The 20,552-nt window shown below is 40.4% G+C and overlaps 1 protein-coding gene across 6 annotated transcripts in view; it reads left to right on the plus strand.

Moving 5' to 3' along the window:
- Nucleotides 1-18,655, plus strand: part of hdac7a (histone deacetylase 7a) — a 62,173-nt gene extending 43,518 nt beyond the window's left edge. For all 6 annotated transcript variants that reach the window (XM_051424804.1, XM_051424808.1, XM_051424805.1 and 3 more), the window contains 17 exons: nucleotides 11-182; nucleotides 782-987; nucleotides 2,383-2,586; nucleotides 3,357-3,582; nucleotides 4,730-4,863; nucleotides 5,277-5,397; nucleotides 5,824-5,873; nucleotides 6,476-6,583; nucleotides 8,010-8,065; nucleotides 8,334-8,421; nucleotides 8,609-8,728; nucleotides 8,838-8,935; nucleotides 13,631-13,749; nucleotides 14,159-14,292; nucleotides 14,787-14,868; nucleotides 15,003-15,141; nucleotides 15,275-18,655. In XM_051424804.1, the coding sequence (XP_051280764.1) occupies nucleotides 11-182; nucleotides 782-987; nucleotides 2,383-2,586; nucleotides 3,357-3,582; nucleotides 4,730-4,863; nucleotides 5,277-5,397; nucleotides 5,824-5,873; nucleotides 6,476-6,583; nucleotides 8,010-8,065; nucleotides 8,334-8,421; nucleotides 8,609-8,728; nucleotides 8,838-8,935; nucleotides 13,631-13,749; nucleotides 14,159-14,292; nucleotides 14,787-14,868; nucleotides 15,003-15,141; nucleotides 15,275-15,317 (2,100 nt within the window). In that variant the 3' untranslated portion in view covers nucleotides 15,318-18,655. The remainder of the gene's footprint in view (nucleotides 1-10; nucleotides 183-781; nucleotides 988-2,382; nucleotides 2,587-3,356; nucleotides 3,583-4,729; nucleotides 4,864-5,276; nucleotides 5,398-5,823; nucleotides 5,874-6,475; nucleotides 6,584-8,009; nucleotides 8,066-8,333; nucleotides 8,422-8,608; nucleotides 8,729-8,837; nucleotides 8,936-13,630; nucleotides 13,750-14,158; nucleotides 14,293-14,786; nucleotides 14,869-15,002; nucleotides 15,142-15,274) is intronic.
- The last annotated feature ends 1,897 nt before the right edge of the window (nucleotides 18,656-20,552 follow it).

Raw genomic sequence — 20,552 nt, forward strand, 5'->3', positions numbered from 1 at the left:
CTGTGCGCAGGCTGAGGGAGACCTGTCGTCTCTGAAAGTCGGCCGGGTGCCAGTGGTTACAGCTGGGGGCTCGCAGGTCTTCCTCCCCCTGAGCAGAGAGGATCAGGCTGGTCAGCTGAACCCTCACCTGCCTGTCATCATCCTGGAGCCCTCTGGACTGGTACACACTCCGCTACTCAGTGGTGAGACACACACGCTGGCACATATAGTGTAGAAATGTATATGCATGTGCTCACGTATATGGCCAAAAGTTCAAAAATTTGGGATGAAACACTGAAAAATAATTATTAATTTTACTTTTACGTTCTGTAACTGATTTACTTACGGAGTATGATTGTATGGTAAAATGCAAAAGGTGCCAAATATTCACAACCAATATGTTTATAGCCACAAATGTACACATACATATTACATTAGATATACATTAATCAACTTAAAGCAAGCAGCGCTTTCACTAGGGTCTTTTGATTTTATTGTCTGAAATGTTAGAGCACCACCCAGTGGTTACATTTAGAATAATAATTTTTTCTTTGACGGATCAGCAGGTAAACTGCTTTCACTTTGTTATCTTCTGACTCCTTTAATCCGGATCCACCTGTGCTCTCAGTTCTACTTCAGCAACTCATAAAAAAATAATTATACAATGGGATAAAAATTATTCAATCAATTTACAATACAGCAGGAAGAAAGTTGACATTGTCATAGCTATGTGTTTATTTCTGTTTGAGGAACTGCGTGTGAATACATTCAGCAAATTATTTGTCTTCTCCTTTGTCCCCAGTTCCAGGCCTAGATGCTGTCCCGCTCCAGTTTGCCCCCCAGTTAGAACACCTGGCTCCTGGAGGCACCCAGACCCACAAGCCTCTGAGCAGAACACGCTCAGAGCCCCTCCCGCAGAGCCCACGGACCCTTCACGCACATCTCCTCCAACAACAGCACAATACACAACTACTAGAGAGGCTCAAACAGCAAACCCACCTGGGCAAGGTATGAATGCACTCACCTGTATTCAGAAACATGAATCCCTAAATAGTTTTTCACAGCTAATACACATTCCACACAGAAACATACAGATATAACAAATACATGCAACATACACTTCATCTACATCTATACATTCATGCCCCTGCTTGTATCACCGCTGACACTTATGCTCTCACACAGATATGTTCAGATCAAGAGTGTCAAGTTGACAGATAACATGGAGTGTTTGCTAGGATATGGATAGAAGTGTGGTGTTGATTGAGTTTGTTGTCTATAATAAGTGTAGATATTTGAAGTTGTTGCTGTTGGGTTCAGTCCAGTGTGGGTTTGTGCACTTCTTTGGTTTTGTCCATGTTCACCTGGAGGTAGCTGTCAGCGCACCATTGTGTGAAGCATTGCTTGGCTGCAACAGAGTAATTTTCATTCAGCAGACCAAGTATGGCAGTGTCATCGAAGTATTTGAAGTATGTGGTGATGGCTGAAGGACCGGTACAGTCATTTGTGTAGGGGGTTTTTCCTTTAAGATAACAATTACAATATCTGAACTTTGTGTATTGGCTGATACCGAGTACCGATCCAATACATATATGTGCATTAAAAACTGAATAATATTAGTTTTTTTGTGTATATTACTAAGCCTGTGTGATTGCAACCATTGTTGTATGGCCTGACTCAGCATAAACCCTTTGTCAAAGTAGTAGGGTGGGTCATGACTTTGCTATCCTGGGGGAAAAAAATTGCTGTCTTGTGATACGTTTGCATGAGGTCAGACTTAAAGCTGAAAGAACTTGTTCAAGTTAGCCTCCTGAGAAATTGCAAACTGTGGAAGCATATTGACACAGGAGACAAATGGTAGCAAATTAATTGACGTTGACTGCCTTTGCTCATATTTTATTCACATTTTTGTGGAGCTCCATCTTCAGAAGGAGAACCACAGCAATGTCAAGACTGCAAATGTAGATGTCGACATTACAGTTTAAATATTTAACCCTTGTAAAAATTTAGTACTGATATGTCTTCATCCAACAAAAAACTCCACAAGCTGTTGATGTTTGTGGTCCCGAATTGGTTGATGTTGGAGGCATTTTTTCCCCACTTGTATTTACACTCATATTCCCCTCTCCTGTTAAATCAATTTTAGCATGGTTAGATGAGGTTTATCTTGTGGTAACTGAGAAAGGAATTTTTATTTTTTAAAGGTTTTATGGCAGTGGACTGTTCACAGTTGATGGAAAACACCAGTAGACTACATCAGCACTACAGCAGCATTATAGTGAATTATTCTGTTTGTTTGCATTTTTGAGTCTGCTGTCTCACTCCATCGTGTCTTTATGCAAAGTGCAAACACACATGCATGTGTATTTTTGTCAACTTAAATGTGTGTATGTGCATGTGCAGCTGATGTCCAAGTCCAGTGAGAAGCCCAGACTGCATCAGATCCCCTCTGAGGATATGGACTCCGAGGATGGTGGCGGGACGTCCCCTACAGAGCCAACCTATCAGAGCAGAGCAAGGGCGGAGTCGCTGAGGGAGGCAGAGCCAACAGCATCCAAGAGCCAGGAAGACCAAATGAACTTGCAACATGCACTCATACTCAACCAGGTTGGAAAATATAGCATACTTTCACATATGAGATATACACACACAGAAAGCAGGTAGATGGTAGTAAAACCACTGACCTGCTCTTCATCCAAAAGTCCTGTAGATGGCATCCTAACACTTGTACTTGCTTGGTTCTAGTTACTGTTTCATGGTTTTGTGGTTTGACAACTATTCATTACATCAAAGTGGTTATTTCAGCATATGAGGATAGGGTGCATGTACTGTAAGCTGAGCTATTACTCTTTCAGAATCAGTTGCTGATCAAACAAACCACATAGTGAGAAGTCAGGCTTTGTTGGAATGTATGACGAGGAAGACTTCACAACAAACAGAAATTCAGATTAATTTATATATGGAAGAAACAAAGCATCAGTGATGTTTTCAGTGTTAGCTATAGGGAGGGGAATTGAATGGTTTTATTAACCTGACTTTTAAGGTACTGAGCATGATCAAAAATTACTTGCAGATTTAAAGCAGTGTACTTGATATTGACGGACCCAGGCTTTAAGGTGCAGGTCAGAGCAGCCACATGAAACAAGGAGAAGGTTCCGTGATTTCCAGCATGAATACAAATCACTTAGTGAGTTTTAGTTGGATGAACAGCTGCATACCATATGCCTAACAATACAACTGAAATTTATGAGCACTGATATTCTCCATGGATTTGAATAAGACCCTGTGCTTTCTACAGTTTTTTTATGTTTATGATATTTACTTTGAATTTTATCTAAGAATATGTTTCATCTTTATCAACCCCACTCTTCCTCTAGTCGTTGCTATGGGAACAACAGAAGCAGCTGCAGCAGCTGCATCGACAGATGGAGACCCTGGCAGTGCCCATGTTACGTAGCAGCGGCGGGGTTGCTAGTGGGCTGGGTGTCCATCGCCCCCTGTCACGTACACAGTCCTCCCCAGCCTCCACCTCCCTCACTCTACCTGAGAAACCCCTGAGCCTGGCCGCACAGGACGCCAGCAGCAAACCACGCTTTACCACTGGTGAGTCACACATGCATATACAATATTATAATAGGGATGTATAATCATTTTCTAAATAATACTTGAAATACAGGGTGCCCCCATGGAGACGCCTACCATAGAACCGCAACATTCCTGGTTTTAATGCAGCTGTGGACCTTTATTGTGTGCCGTTCCCATCTCTCTCCCTAATTTTGATCATGTCTCCGGTATGGCTGTCTAATAAAGGAATAAAAAGCCTCCAATGGTACTAATAAAACATAATGATACTTTATATAATTCCAAGCCACTGTTCCAAGTAAAGGAAACTCAAAAATGAATGGCTGTCTCCAGGAGGTCTCACTCATGAACAAACTAAAATAAAGACGAAATGTGAATAAATTTGGATAATTAAAACGTCAATTAAAACTTAACTGACACTTTAAAGTATAAAACAGTGCGGCTTTAAAAGTGTTTTAAAGAAACGACTTTAAAGATTTGTCAGCTGGTTGCTAGGCCTACTTTGACTCTGAAGTCTGTAGGTGTTAGTTCACATGTTTTAACTAGTGGTGGAGTGTTTATGAGTGCATGTGCTGTCTGACCTGTGCTCCTCATGTGGGAAAGAAGAAGTGTTTGATATTCCCTGTCCATGTCTTCCTGAGAAACCAGATGAGCCATTCTGGCAGTCACTAATCAACTAATTCTAATATGAAAACAAGCTTAATATAACATTTAACCTTAATGTTAATTGTTGTGGAAAGTAATAAAAATTTATAAGTGGCAAAAAAATCTGAGAAAATAAAGTGAAGCTGGGGCTTACCTGGTAGAGCTGGTACCAAGGCTGCCTCTTTGCTGCAGCGGCCATGGGTTTGAATCTGGCCTGTGGCCCTTTGCTGCGTGTCATCCCACTCTCTTTCCGCTCAATCTTTAGCTGTCCTATCCAATAAAGGCGAATATATCTTTAAAAAAATAAAAAAAATGAAGTGAAGTGAAGCTTCTGTCAGATGCCACAAATATGTCTTATTGTAAATACATAAAACAGAAATCTGCCGTCTGATGCAACTGGAGTACATATTGAGAAAAAGGGGTCAGCGGCTTTTGGCTCCTAGTGTGAATATACTTGTGCAAAATATTGAGATTCATTCTGTTTCACCTAATTTTTTGTGTATTTTTGTGTATTTGTGTGCAGGCCTGGTGTATGATTCTCAGATGCTCAAGCACCAGTGTACATGTGGAGACAACAGCAGTCACCCAGAGCATGCTGGGAGGATACAGAGCATCTGGTCCCGACTACAGGAGAGAGGCCTGAGGGGACAGTGTGAGGTACGACATGAGATGATTGCACACACACACAATCACACACACATACATTTATTAGCCTAGTCTGGTATTAGTTATGTTGTTGAGGAGGTGCTAAGTTGCCTAAACACTGATATTGTCTTATTAAAAAAACATTCTATTTGAATTACTTTTCATGCTGAACAAACCTACAAGTACCTGATATGATTTGTCTTTCTGGAAATAGAAAGGTTGGGTTTTTGTGTTGGAGCAGAATGTTTCTCTCTGTTTGACATTTTTGTTCATTACATATTCTACATTATACATGTGCATATGATTCCCTATGTAAGGTCATGTTCTTGGTCCTTGGGGCTACAAAATGAATGCGTTTTGTCTCTTTCTGTAGTATCAAAGTATTAGAGATGAGAAAGTCGAATGAAAATGTTCTGTTCATACAGAGTATTCGTGGTCGTAAAGCCACTCTGGAGGAGCTGCAGTCAGTCCATACAGAGCGCCATGTGTTGCTCTACGGCACCAACCCGCTCAACAGACTCAAGCTGGATAACCGCAAACTGGCCGGTATGTTACACCTCAGATCAATTTGTACATTTGTGTTGTTTTTCCTTTAGTTACTTCTTTCTAGTGATTTAATAGTGAACATTAAAGACTTTGTAGAGTAAATGTGATCAGGTACATCAATACCAAACAGTTTTACAGATGTGCGATCCTTTCTGTTACAATAACTGAAGCTATGTCATAAATATAAATACATTTTTGTCATTGAACTATGTTAATTGAGTTCAAATGAATATACAAACATGTGATAGTGCTACATGGCATCATGAGACATAGTTATGCCGTGAATATTATGACAGGTCAGGTCAGCATATGGCTTTTCTTTTCATTAGCTAGCATAAAATGATTCTGTTGAAAAGAATAGTTAACTGAAATGTAATTGAAGGAATATATAATTATGCATTCATTTTTATGTTTCTGTTTCCTCAGGAATACTCTCTCAGAGGATGTTTGTGATGTTACCATGTGGGGGTGTAGGGGTAAGAGACGACCCACACACACAACTCTATTTTTGCTCTTAATGAAAGCAGTACAAAATGACACAATCACTGCGTTGATGACAGACAATATCGTTTCAAAGAAAAGCTACAAAGTCAAGCAAGAGAAAATTACAAGAAAGACAGGATATTAAAGAGGAAAAGAGAGTTGGCTTGGCCCGATGCTAACGTTTGCCTGACAGTCCGTGTCGGACCATGACAAGTCAGACTAATGAGAACAACATGTCCATGACCAGGGATAAAAGAAATGCCTCGGATTTCATTGTCCAAGCCAGATGGACAGTAATGCCAGTTTGTGAACAAACAGAGGGGAGAAAAAACAGAATGGAAAGGAAAATTACCAGCAATATGGATGGATTTGGCCTCGAAATGGGAGAGTAAAACTGCCACTTTTACTCTCAAGTCACAGCTGAAAGTTCGGTCACCCATGCCCTAGAGAAGGTCTTCTGTTTCCTTTTATTGCCCCAAAAGGATTTTAGAAGTAGTCAGCCTTCATACAACAGATGTTCTAAATATTTCCACACTATTTGCTATTTGCCATTTGTTTGTGCTGTCATTCAGTGGCCTCCATCATTTGTCTGTAGGTTGATAATGACACCACCTGGAATGAGTCGCACACCTCTACGGCATCACGCATGGCAGCAGGCAGCGTTGTGGAGCTGTCCTTCAGAGTGGCCAAAGGAGAACTAAAGGTGAGAATCTAAAACTAAGATGGGATAGAGCCACACGTCATTCTGTCATCTCCACATTAGACATCTTACTAGTTGGAATAATTGTTAAGGATACGTTTTGTTGCCTCATTCCCAACTTTTCATCCGTCTTACATATGGCTCTACAGACGATTATGACAAAACAATATGCAAGCAATAATACAGTAACAACGTTATGGAGGCAGGGGATGCCACATTGCAATAAAAACAGTTATACTATAGTATTGTGTATGGCTATTTATTTATTCAGTAGTGGGAACAAGTAGACAGACACACACACACACACACACACACACACACACACACACACACACCGAACATGTGTTGGTTCACAATGTCAGATGGTGAAAAACAACAACGTTTGTTAGGCTGAGACATAAACATGACAGTTTTAACGTTATACCCATGCACACAGACAGAGTCACTGCTTTTCAGGCACTGGGTCATGGGACAAAAACTGTTGTGAATTAATTCTGGAGTCTTTGTTTTGTTCCTGTACATCAACTGCAAGGGTCGGAAAGACACACCAACTTAGAAATGCATCCGGCGAAGAAGTGTGCCTCACCCGGCCTTAAGGAGCTACTAACCCACTTCAAAGATGAATAGGATTTCAGAAAAGAGTTTTCCCGTCACATCATGGCCCAAATGTTCTTCCTTTCCCTCTCACAGTGATTAAAAGTCTGGAATAAACATGAAATTCTCTTTTTTTACTTCTAAATGCTCAAATGTAAAAATACAATTGGCAAAAAGTATTTATAGCTGGCAGCTTCAAACCAGACCATTTTAGCCCAAAACAAAATAAAACAAAAGCAAGCAGGCAGAATGAAAAACAGTAAACAGCACCCTAAGGCTCAGTTTGTACTGAGCAGCGATAGTATACTACCACTACACTAACCACAATACAACCACTCCACTTCTGTTTGTGAGCTATACATATCATAGGGAATGTATACTATATATACTAATGTACAAGGCAACATAATACTTATCTTGAATTGCCTCCATTGTCTTTACATTGCCAGAACTCACGCATTTCATCTTGTGTATTCATGAAATGTTTAACTTTATGCTTTGAGTTTTACTGGGATAATAAAGATTGAAGGCTTCATATTGTATGTGAACCCAGTATGAATTAGTATGTGATCATAATGGAAACCTACTGTAAACAAACTTTATATAAACCAGGATACATTACTTGTCTGCTGTTGATCTTTGCATTAGAGATCTCAGTTATTTCCTGAATGACGAGGTTTTGGATTGTGCCTTTTAAGGAAGATGTTTCTTCATTTATGTTTATACTTTTGTACATTATAAAAGCCTATAAAAGATTGTAGTCTCTTCACAGTACACTTGAAGTTCTTCATATCCATTGAAACACTGATTAATAACATCTTATTTTTCTACACAGAACGGCTTTGCTGTGGTCAGACCGCCAGGGCATCACGCAGACCCCTCCAATCCCATGTAAGTGTGTGAGTGTGTGAGAAACTCACATGCTCAGCCTGACCACAATGAGTTTTCCTGTTCTACTGCACTGTCAGCAGCTTCTCTGAGAAGGATATTTATGAACAGGACAAAATAAAGAAGATTAATACTTTTTTTGTGTTCATGTTGGTTTTCTTCTTTTACTGATGCTTGGACTACTCATTTATCCTGAGCACAATCCTCTACAGCTACTGTTCTGTTAACCATTTTACTTTGTCTCTAAACCTCCTCTCTATGTGTCTATTAGGGGTTTCTGTTACTTCAATTCTGTGGCCATAGCCGCCAAACAGCTCCAACACAAGCTCAGTGTCAGCAAGATCCTCATTGTCGACTGGGTAAGACAGCTTATTAATTTTGGCCTTATACGTACTTTCACTATTGTTTATATTGATGAAAAGCCCCTGTCATTATCCCATAGCGTATGTAGTGCTAGAGCATGCCTGTGACACTCAAAATTGAATTTATCTCTCTGTGTTATTGCCATGTATAATATTGATATGTCTTCCCTCATTCTGTTGCTAGGATGTTCACCATGGCAACGGCACCCAGGATGTGTTCTACAGTGACCCCAGTGTTCTCTACATCTCGCTCCATCGCTATGACGATGGAAACTTCTTCCCTGGCAGTGGGTCGCCAGTTGAGGTGGGTGACGTCCTGGACATTGTCCCTGACATGTAACAAATAAACAGCACGTTTTTGACTGACTGGTGCCATTGCATGAATGAAATGCAACGTGTTCTTTTGGGTTTAGGTTGGTTCTGGAGCGGGTGAGGGCTTTAATGTGAACGTGGCGTGGACAGGAGGACTAGACCCACCCATGGGAGATGCTGAGTACCTTGCTGCATTCAGGTACAACCAACTACTGCTCTGTTTAAACACTGCAAGCTTAAACGAGAGATAAGGAGAGATGTAGACGGGTGGCAAATTCAGCATTTATGCTGTCTCTTGCTGCTCCCATGTTTTTGTGAATTGTAGAGAAACTTTGTACCAACTGTTCTCAGATTCAGACAGACACAAGAAAAATAAACAACTTTTTAAACTTCCTTTGGGAGATCTCATCTAAGTTTGTGGAGTTGGTGCAGGACAGTGATGGAAACATGGATATCTTCTGGGTTGTGTCTGTTAAGCCACAAAAAAGAATGACATAAATAAATATATGTATATAAATATTACAGTAAGCGTAGAGAAAGTGAGCAAAAATAATTGCTGTTTCATCATGCTCTGAACATTAGCCCAGTACATATTGAAAGCAGATAGTTTGTCTGTAATTCGTGTCTTGGATGTGAAATCTAGTAAATTAGGCAGCAGACAAAAAAGTTAGTTCACTGTCCCAATAGTTTTGCCACCGCCTGTTTTCCAGTTTTCATTGATCAGGATATTCAGTAGAGCTGTAATCAGACCATTTCTGTCATTTCCTTTAAACTGAGCCACAACAAACACACTTAGGCTGATTCTCTGATCAGCTTAACTTTGCCTCTGACGTACTTCTTGCGCAATTAATAATCCTTGTCATTTGGGCAACATGTGTCTGGCGTGCCCTGTTTCCAATAACTTCAAATGCTTTACAGTAAATGGTCTCCAGGTCTTGTGTTTGACAGATTGGGGACTGTTACTTCCTGCTTGTGGGTTGGATAATTGTGATAGGTGGGTGTTTGGCACCAATAAAGTTTCAATAGTGTGGGCTTTTTGGTTGTCTGGTGCATCCAACCCCAAGGAAACTGTGACAACCGCACGCTTACTGGAAAAGGGGCACAGTGGCAAAGTCGCAGACATGAGAGGGGGGATGCATGCATATGTTTATATGAAGCACACACGCATACACCCATAAAGTGGGTGAGCCTTGATCCTAAGACCACCTTCAGCAATGATCTGCCTCAGTGCATTTAGTTCCTCTCATTACTATGTACATCCAGTTATACACACAAGCCCTTAAAGTCAATATGAGACTTATTCAAACTATAATACTGCTCATTTGAGGAGGTTTGGATATCAAAAAGCAGAGAACCCGATGCTTAAGGAGGCTTTCCTGACTTCTGAAGTGTTTCTGACCAAAACACTTATTCTCTGCCTGCTCCAGGACTGCTTCTTTGTAGCATGACCCTCGACTCTAAACTTTCTGTGGAGCAGAGCAACAGAAGACATATTTTCCTATGAGAATAAGTCAACGGGGGGGGGTTAGGGTAAGCCCAAATGCCCCTATGTACTGTATGTATATTGTCCTTTTGATAGTGTCTGTGCCTATTGGATGGATAAAACAACCATTTACTGGATTATTGTGATAACATTTGTTTGCAGATCCAGCTGCTCACAATTAAGACTCAGATTTGTCCCTCCCTGTTTGTCCCTTAAAATCAGAACTGGACAGAAAAAGCTGCGTTCTCTAAGTAGAGTACTCAAGCAGTGAGCTTTGTACCTTCCAGAGCTTCATATCATGATATAATACAGAACATTTTTTAATGTATTTAATGACAAAATTGAGTTGAACCAGTCTCCACAGTCCAGTGAAAGTAGAGAGGGACAGGCCTCTTCGAGTTCAATGGGAACCACTAAACTGATTCAAAGTATCATTTTTATTACATAATGCCAATCGTATGGCCCAGTATTCAGATCTGGACCTAATAGAAGTTCTAAGTAATTCTCTGTTTGTTTCAATCTGCCTGGAGCCCCAGATGGTGAGAGTTCACCACATCAAAACTTTTCAGATCATTGTCTGCTCAGTTATAGAAAATAATAGCAATTTTAAGATGTGATGTGAGTTGGGGTCACAGATCTGCATGTTTATAGAAAGTAAACATTTTCAAAATCAAGTTGTGCCTTTTACAAAGGTGACAGAGAAAGAACTAGTCATAGGTAATGCTTCTTTTAGCTAGTACAGAGTGAGACGTATGACAGGAAATGTGGGTAGAGAGAGTGGGAATGACGTGCACCAAAGGTGGTCAGTTTCTTGACCACAAGGATGCCAGTACAGGGTAATTGTATAGTCCAATGTCGAATACAATGTTTAAATGAGCCTCACAGGCCCAAAACATCAATGGTCATCAACCCAGTCCAAACGCTAAGAAGACATGGAGAAAAAAGTCACGGTATAAATAAACTTGACATTCACTGAGTGAAAATAAACACATCTTTCTTTAAAATCGAGTCTTTTTAATACATGTTGTTGTCCAGAATAGAGCTTGCAATTAATTAATGTTAAAAAAGGTGCAGAATAAGTAAATAACTGCATTTACTGGAATTAGCTGGTAATATTTTGAGCTACTTAAAAAGGAAATGTGTTACAATTACTAATAATTATTATGATTAGCCTGGAGGTCCACATAATCTTGTTTTAGGCTCTAATGGGGAGGCACTTTGTCTTAACAATGCATTTTTCCTTTCATGGAGTCAAAATCCAAAAGGCCCCTCCACCTCCCACCCACTACTTAAAAACCATGCATCCCCTTTGTAATTAATAAAGTTTGCAAATGTTGAATGGTCTGTGGAAAAAAAACAACGAAATGAAATGAAGTGTATAAGCCATTTAATGGAAAACATTTTATGGGTTAAAGTTTGTGAGTGCTTTAACTTCAGAGGGGAGCTTTGTTGCATTTGCACCTTATCCTTCACTCTCACCCCCCTTCTTTTCCATCACCCCGACCCTCACCACCACCATGCGCGCGCACACACGCACACACGCACACAGGCACACACGCACACGCACACACACGCACACACACACACACACACACACACACACATTCTCCCTCCTCCTCTCCTCTCTTGATTGATCTTTAATAAGCGGCACCTCCTCTCCTCCGCCCTCCCTCCATCTTTCCATTAGTTTGTCTGTAGTTACTCTCTCCGGGGGGATCGTGGCAGCTTTAATGGCTCTACAGGGGAGTTGGGGTTGGGTTTTGCGGTTAGGTGTGTGTGTATGTGTGGGGATGAGTGAAGAATGTGTGCATGCTCTGCATCACATCCATGTGACTATGATAAAGTTTTGTTTTATGGATTGGAATATTTGAATGAATCAAAATACAACTCCAACAGGATGTGTTTATGTCTGTATGCGTGTGGAAATTAATTTATGTGTTGTGTTTTTGCATTTATATGCTCATGCTGGAATGTGTTTTGTGTGTTTTATCTCTGTGTGTCCTCATTTCTGTCCATGAGCTCATGTTGTCCATCTGCATGTGTGTGTGTGTGTGTGTGTGTGGAGGGAGGGAGGGAGGTCTCCAAAGTCCCCAGGCAGAATAATGAAGGTAAATGGATCCCAGATGGACTGTTTTCCTCTTTTCTCTGTGTTGTCAATGACGTGAGGAGAGTGACAAGCCTCTAATGGGAAACAGACTCACACACTCTGGCTTTGAACTCCACCGACATCGTCAAGCCGTGGATTGAGCCTCTCTCTGCCTTGGGACAGTGCAGCTCTCCTCCTAACAACAATAGCATTAAGGAAATCTTCATCCGTTTGAAGTCCACAAACAACACAGAGAGGCTGTAAGAGCTGACCAAACAATATGACTTTGTCAAGCAGACCCGTCTTACTCGAGGCTGTGCAGCTTCTCCAACAGAGAAACAATAGTCCCTTTGTCAGCTCTGTTTGAGCTGTTGAGTCTGGGATCAGCCAAACCTTGGTTTCACTTGTCATGTTAATGACTTATTTAGATTTGATCATGTGTCATCTCCAGGAGACTGCCCAGTTTGGAAATGCCCAGTTTGATTTGAAACGGCTACATTGCACTGACTGTCTTCATGAGCAAACTGATTAAATAAGTTAAAGTCTATCTATCAGTAACTTGTTAACCTTTGAATCAACTGAGACGGGCTACGGCTGGTTGTGAAAATGAACCAGTACAGCAATGTTAACACTGTTACAGTGCTTTTTGACAGTTGCTGCAAGTTGACAAGCGTTGACTGTTTGTACACTTTTTATAGCTTCTAAACAGTTAGTGAGAAGAACTATGTGTTAAAACCCTCTGAGATTATCAAAATCAACACTATGCCAGTGATTGTACCCGTCTGCACAAACTCTAGAGTCTGGATTTCACAAGTTATCATTGAGACTTGTGTAGGAACTTGCTGTGACTAAATGACCGTACTCTTATTCAACTACTGCCTTTTATGTGACTCAGAAGAAAAAGTCCAGTTTCCTCTCCTTCTATTCTCTGGGTTGAACTATATAATTAAGACTTAAATGTGCACATAAAAACACACATGTAATTTGAATTGTTGTTTGGTTTGTTTTGTTTGTCTTTGCGGCCGTGTTTTTCTGACCTTTTTAATTTGTTATTATAAAACAATGAGTGCATGTTACAGCCAGGAGGTCACACAAACCTGCAGTAGAACAGACACTACATGGCAAAAACACAGCAGACTTTTCATTGGAATCAATGGGGAAAAGGAAACATCATACACACTACACTGACATTATCCTTTAAAGAGTGTTGTGTAATATATGACTTGTATCAACCTCTATTGGCAACCAGTAGGAACTGCAACCACACAGACAGCTCTTTCCAGTCCCTTGAAGTTACAGTGGTCCGTGTGATTGTGTCCCCGCAGGTCTGTGGTGATGCCCATCGCCCAGGAGTTCTCTCCGGACGTCGTTCTGGTGTCGGCTGGGTTTGATGCCGCTGAGGGCAACCCTGCTCCTCTGGGAGGGTACAAGGTTTCTGCCAAATGTAAGCACAGTTCTCCACCACAGACTGCACAGTCTTTACCTCAAGGTCTCGTTTTTAGCAAGGGGATGCCAGACTTTACCCCGTGGCCCTGTGGGTATTTAGAGATATTAATAGACTATTACAGCTCCTGTCCAGTATGGACAGAAGAGCAGGAGTTGTGCCTTTTTATCATACATCCCTGCATCACTAATGTAACCATAATTATAGTAATCAGTAGTTGGTACGTTGCTGTGGGAGGATCCACAAGGTAAAAATATACATTTGTTTTCATAGAATTTTGCAATTTATAGCAAAACTCATTTGGTAAGTCTTACAGTAAGTGGTTTCATGATTGCAGCTTACCTGCCAAGCTTTATTCTTACTGTTCATGCTACATGTTAACATTTCTGTGTATGTTTGTGTACCACAGGTTTCAGCTTCCTGACCCGCCAGCTGATGTCTCTAGCAGGAGGTCGTCTGGTTTTGGCCCTTGAGGGAGGTCACGACCTTACAGCTATCTGTGACGCATCTGAAGCCTGTGTCAGTGCACTACTGGGCATACAGGTAAGGCATGCTGGGTGCTGTTTAACCAGCAGATGAGGGAATCATCTATATTCAGTGCTGAAATGTTTTTCAGGGTTAGCGGAATTTGAATTTGGGTTTTGGAAGGTCAGGCACAACAGGCAGAGAGACAGACATTTTACAAGCCAATTTTTTTCTTTTTCTTGGAAAATACTAAGGATTTATCTCTGACACACTAATTATAGAACACATAGTATATTGTAATACTACTTACTGTAGAAAATGTGCATTTTACATGCACATTTGCATATGAATTCAGGAACTATGTCTCTTACTAACTATGTCACAAAATTAACAATTTATTAAGCATTTCTTGTTGTTTTGCTTCAGGTATAAAGTTGGTCCTGATAATAATATAATGCTTTATAACACTTTTTACTATATCTCCTCAGTCACTTCTTAACTAAGTCCTTAGCCATTGAAAATATGAATAAAGGTAATTTGACGGTCTTCATGGCTGCTACTCTGTCCTGTAGGACCCACTGGCAGAAGAGGTTCTACTCCAGAAGCCCAACGCTAACGCAGTCCGCTCCCTGCAGACTGTCATACAGATACAAAGTGAGCAGCACTAACACATTCAATTATTCATTTTTTTAATTTAATCCTGTATGTAATCCTACTGAAATCCGAACAGATCCACATCAGCATGGTGTTTGCACTGATGACAGTTAACAGTAACCTGTATATTGCAGGTCAGTACTGGCAGAGTGTGAAGGCTTACAGTGGATCAGTGGGTCTGTCCTACCTGGCTGCTCAGAGAAGAGACTGTGAGGAAACAGATGCTGTCAATGCTTTGGCCTCGCTCTCTGTGGGAGTGCTTTCCAACAAGAGGTAGAGCACACACACACACACACACACACACACACACACAGTCATAACAAAGTAAAAACAAAAATCACACTTTGACGTTGGCACTAACTCTCCCTGCTCTCCACTTACGTCTGGTTTTCACCCTCTCCTCCAGCCTCCCAGACGAGCCGATGGAGCATGACAGTGACTCTATGTAGAAGAATCCGACCAATCACCTCACAGAACTCACTTTAAGGATTCGGGCCGCACCTGTAGCCTTGGATCTCCCGCGCTGTCACATGACCATGAAGGGGACGTGTTTTGTAATGCCACTGAGCCCCACCCGTCTGCCTTATTCACACACATTCACATGCACCAACACACAATGCTGAACCTCTACAGAGCTGCCGTATGAGCACCTCAGTGCTGGTAACCACTCAGCAGCCAGCAGCACTACCTGCAACTGGGAAACCTTCTGAAACCTCACCAAAGAGCAATACCAGACAATTTTGAATAGACTTTTCACGTCTCCTGACTGACTTTGGATTTTGTGTGTGTGTGTGTTCAGAGGTCCAGTAGCACAGCTCTGTGACCACAAACCTTAGAAGAACAGACGGACTTCAGATGCAGAGTCCAGTTCTGATTCTTCTTGAAGCACTATGTACCAGCAGGCTGTTTTGTTGCCTTAACTTTGCCTTAACGTAAGGACCAACATCAGGTTTCAGAAGACTTTGGATTATATATTCCTTGCTCCTCTGCCACTTTGCTTCCCACATCACAGTCGAAGCAAATGCAGACCAAACGGGATGCAAAATGGCTGACTGTTGAAGGTTCATGGCCTACAACCTACAACATCAGGTGAAAGCATATATGCACATACCTGATGGATAAGATGCAAAAATATCAACAAGAGGTGGCCACATTACAAAGAGAGGAAAAAAAGACACAGAGATTGTCTGTTTTAATGATGTCATTATATGCAGTTTAACCACTAAAAGAAGACAACAAAGAACTTGAGGGAAAGAAAATGAAGACACAAAATGGACAACTGTGGTTTTGTAGAAACAAAGAAGGGGCAAATGTCCTTGTTGTTTTATTGCACTGTTCATTCCATAATGTGAACCATAAGAAATTCCAAAGCTCTGGGAAATAAAAGAAACAACTCCTCTGTAGGTTATTTAATAGTTTTTTGAAGATTTGGATGAAATAGCGTTGGCTATACTTTTCCCACTCTTCATCTGAGATGTCTTACAAAGTCTCTGACTCACTCTTTGGACACGTGTCAGCCGAAATACTGTATTGTATTTCCTATGAAGTTAATCTGAAAAGTAGGCAAGATTTTAAGAGCAGGATTATTTTTCACTGCTGTTCAGTGTCTTAGATGCACACACATACATTTATACACACCTACACAAACACATGTACAAAGCAATGATGAACTATCGATGTACCACTAGTATTGAATACTGTATATTATTGTTTATATTTGAGACTAAAGGGGCGTTCATTCCACCGTGGCACCACTGAGGACCACTGTATTGTTCTATAGTAGCAATAATGTTAATGCACTTAATGGACATCACCCAAAGAAAACTGCCTTAATAGCCTGCACTCTGCGACTGTATGGAAGCAACACAAGGGACCAGTATGGATACTACTTATACAGTGACTCTTCTTTGAAAAGACGACGTTTGAACCTGTGGATTTAGGTGAACATCGTACATACAGACTTTTATTTACCATTTGTTTTGATGATGAGTACAGTGGCCTGGTCTGGTTTGAATGTTTTCTTCATCATCTTGGGAAAAAAAATCAGTTTTGGAGTTCCGGGCTTTATCACAGTCTTATAAAGGAAACTAACGTATTGTGTTCTGTTTGTTGGAAGTGAGTGTTTTTTCTCTGCAGCTGTGCTAAGTTGCAGCTCTTCTGGTCAATGTCAGTCTGTCATCTAAGCTGACGTTTGAAGTAGAGGTCATGATGCTGATTCATGTGAAGAATTTCCTGACTGCCCTGCTTTACGGGCATGTTAGGGCTCTGCATTCCAAAAGTAAAAAATAACAAGATCATGTTTGTTAGTTTGGAGCTTATTGTGTAGCAAAATAAAGCTTGTTGATGTGCTGTTTTCATGCACACTAGGTTTGATCTGTTCAGGCTTTTGAAGACCAATACTAATGTTTTAGATTAGAGCTGAGTAATTATATTGGTGGCCAAAATAAAGCACAGTTCTGTTTATTTCAGCCTTTTATTGTTTTAGGGTGTTAAAGCTTCTAAAAAGCATCTAGACACTAAAACTGTCTAATTAAACTGAGACTAATGACATTCAGATTTTGACCAGTCGGCCACCCCTTACATGGCTTTGTCTGAGCGTTGTTGCTCTAGAGCTTTCCTTTGACTTTTTACATCCATGACTGGATCTAAAGCAGCACAATCAGATTTTTTGAACTCTTGTTGTCAAAGATTTGATACAGTGAGACTTGATTAGGTGTTTATGTGTAAATGCAGCTTTTATAAAATCAAGATTGCAGTTAGAACAAGTTGATTTGACTGGCTGAAGGAAGTTTTGTCAGTTCAGTGTACAGGTAAGGAAAGTGTGTGAGTGTTCAGTTTGCTTTAGTCAGACCCTGGGCATTGTCTGCCCAACAGAAGGCCTCAGTGCTTTTATATTAAACAAGAGGACGGTGAAAACCAAAAGTCCCAGAAGTCCCACTGCTGTTGCACTACTGCTCCATCCCAGTAGGAATTATTAAGGAAATGTTGCATGGAGGATTGTTTTCTGTAATGGGTCACATTCATTTAGTGTTGTTCATAGTATTCTTAACGGCAAGTGACGGCATTTAAACTATATGCTGTGTCTCCTTTATACAGCATGCCCAGCAGGTGCATGTGGTATCTATGAAGTAAATGTAGTTGTGTGTGTGTGTGTGTGTGTGTGTGTGTGTGTGTGTGTGTGTGTGTGTGTGTGTGTGTGTGTGTGTGTGTGTGTGTGTGTGTGTGTGTGTGTGTGTGTGTGTGTGTGTGTGTATATGTATGTGTGAGAGAGAGACTGGTTGTTGATTGCATGTGCACTAGTACATATGTAGACCTCTGCCATGTGTTTTGTGCATGCAAATGTTGGTATGTTTGTGTGTTTTTCCGTCAAAGACTGTAAATGACCTCTCCTGTATTATATTCCCAGTGGCTGTATTTTGTTCTATGTAGAGGCCAGTATTGCCTCAACTCTTATTTCCCTTTATTACTGATGTCATTTGTACCTTCTTCTTAAAGAAAGACATTGTAAATAGAAACTCCAAGACCAAAATACACACGACACACATGTGCCTTGATGCATTCAGTAGTATGTGTATTGGTAACTCTTAACTAACTGGACTTACAGTAACTATCTATAAACATGACATTGAAATCTTTGTTTCATACTATTCTTTATTATTTACCTACATGTGTTATTTTTCCTTCACATTTCCTACCATGTGTATGTATAGAAAGATTGTCTATTTTGTACTGTTATTTTTGTCTTTTCCTCTTAATTAAAAAAAAAAAAAATTCCAGTATAAGCCCATCTTTGTCTGGCCTTCTTGTCCCAACATTATACGAGCTTGTGTTTGCCTGTGCATAAATTAATATAAACATTTTAAGAAATTCTATTTTCTTATTTATTGAATGACAAGGAAAACTTAAAAGACCGGTGTGTATGATTCAGTGCCATCTAACAGTGAAGTTGCTAATTGTAACTAACTGAACACTGCTCCCGTCTATATTTGACAACCTGGGAATGAGTATGGGCTGTGAAGTGTGTAGGAGAAATTAACACGGATGTGAAAAAACTCAAAAGGCCCTATCTAGAGCCAGTGTTCGTCCATTCAGGGCTACTGTAGAAACATGGTGGTTAAACTCCAGGGAAGGTGACCTGCAGCATTATTATATTACTGTAATATATTATCAGAGGGGTATATTATATAGCACTATTGATAAAAACAGCTCATTCTAAGGTAACGAAAACACAATGATTTCTATATTCAGGTGTCTATACACTAACATACCATTTGTGCCAATAGATCTTCCTGCATGTTACACACTGGACCTTTAAGTCATCAAAATGATATCAGCAACTATATAAAAAAGAATATAACCAGATAGGATTTAGAGATATTTGCAAATGTTGAGCAAATGATCACGTTAGAACTGTATCAGATCAATCAAACTTATCTGCTGCAAAGTTAGTTGTGAATCTACAAATGCCTGGCCTGACAGGATTGATGTGAGGAAATGAACGGGGCATATTTCTACCAATGCATGGATTAAAAATAAATATATTTTATATATTAATTATATTTAATATTATAAGTACCACTGGCAGGACAAGGACCAGCAACCTGGCTCAGAGTACACTGAGTGATAGCTGCCATCTTGTCAGCTAGTTTGTTAGCTATTTGCTAAATCAATGTTGTTATCCAGCAGATATACTTTAATGCCAGCTATAGCAAACTAGGACAACACATTAAGGCTGGTTACCACACACTAGTGTTTTGCTATGGTGCTGTTACCTAGCTAATGCTGTTTATGTCATTTATCTTAATGCAGTATTCATGCATATCAGAGTTTCTGTAATTAGTAGGTTCTGGCTTTTAAATTGTGGGGTAACCACAAAACATCCTTAGGTTAAAAGTAGCTTCGAACTGGCTGAGTTAGGAGAAACTACTAAAAATAATGTCTGGAAAAACTATGTTGTGTTATATTGTCAGTCTGTGGTGTTTTTAATAGCTACATTTCTGACACCTAATTATTTTGTGACTATGTGAGCTTTAAACAACGTGAATGCACAAACATATTTCATTCCACATGACGTTGATGCAGCACTGATCCCAGCTGTGAAATCCTCAAGTGATCTGCTGTCAGGTGACAACAACCTGGATCCACAGAACGAGAAAACGTCTCAGGTCTGTGAACTGAAACTGCACTTTTTGGATGAGCAGACGCCATATAACTCACTGTCTAACTCATCCAAGATAAAACTGAGGTTTGAAAGGTTTACTTGCAAAGAGGCAGAGACACAACTTTTTCTCCAGCAGGGAATTCAAAAAGATTTGAGCCATACAACAGAATTTCAGCACAGAATATTATTAAGGAGACTTCCCTATAAACCAGCAGTGCTACCAGACCTGACACAAAATTGGCATGGTTACAGACAGAGTTTAAGACTCCTACACAGGCGTGGTTCACTTGCTGAGCGTGGATAGACCTTTCCTCGGGACTGCGAGGGTGTGTGCAGACTGTGTTTGATTGACATCTCCCTCACTCTGCTGTTAGCTTTGTTGCACCTGTTAATTGGGGCAATTTACACCTCTACCTTTTTAATGTGCACAGCTTGGTGGCATCAGGTAATTACATTACACTTGAACAGAGATCTAATCTGTGTGTGTGTGTGAGCTGAGCCTTTAACTAGCTGCAACACTGGT

Source organism: Dicentrarchus labrax, unplaced genomic scaffold (genome assembly GCF_905237075.1).
Source record: "Dicentrarchus labrax unplaced genomic scaffold, dlabrax2021, whole genome shotgun sequence".
Lineage (NCBI taxonomy): Eukaryota > Metazoa > Chordata > Actinopteri > Moronidae > Dicentrarchus > Dicentrarchus labrax.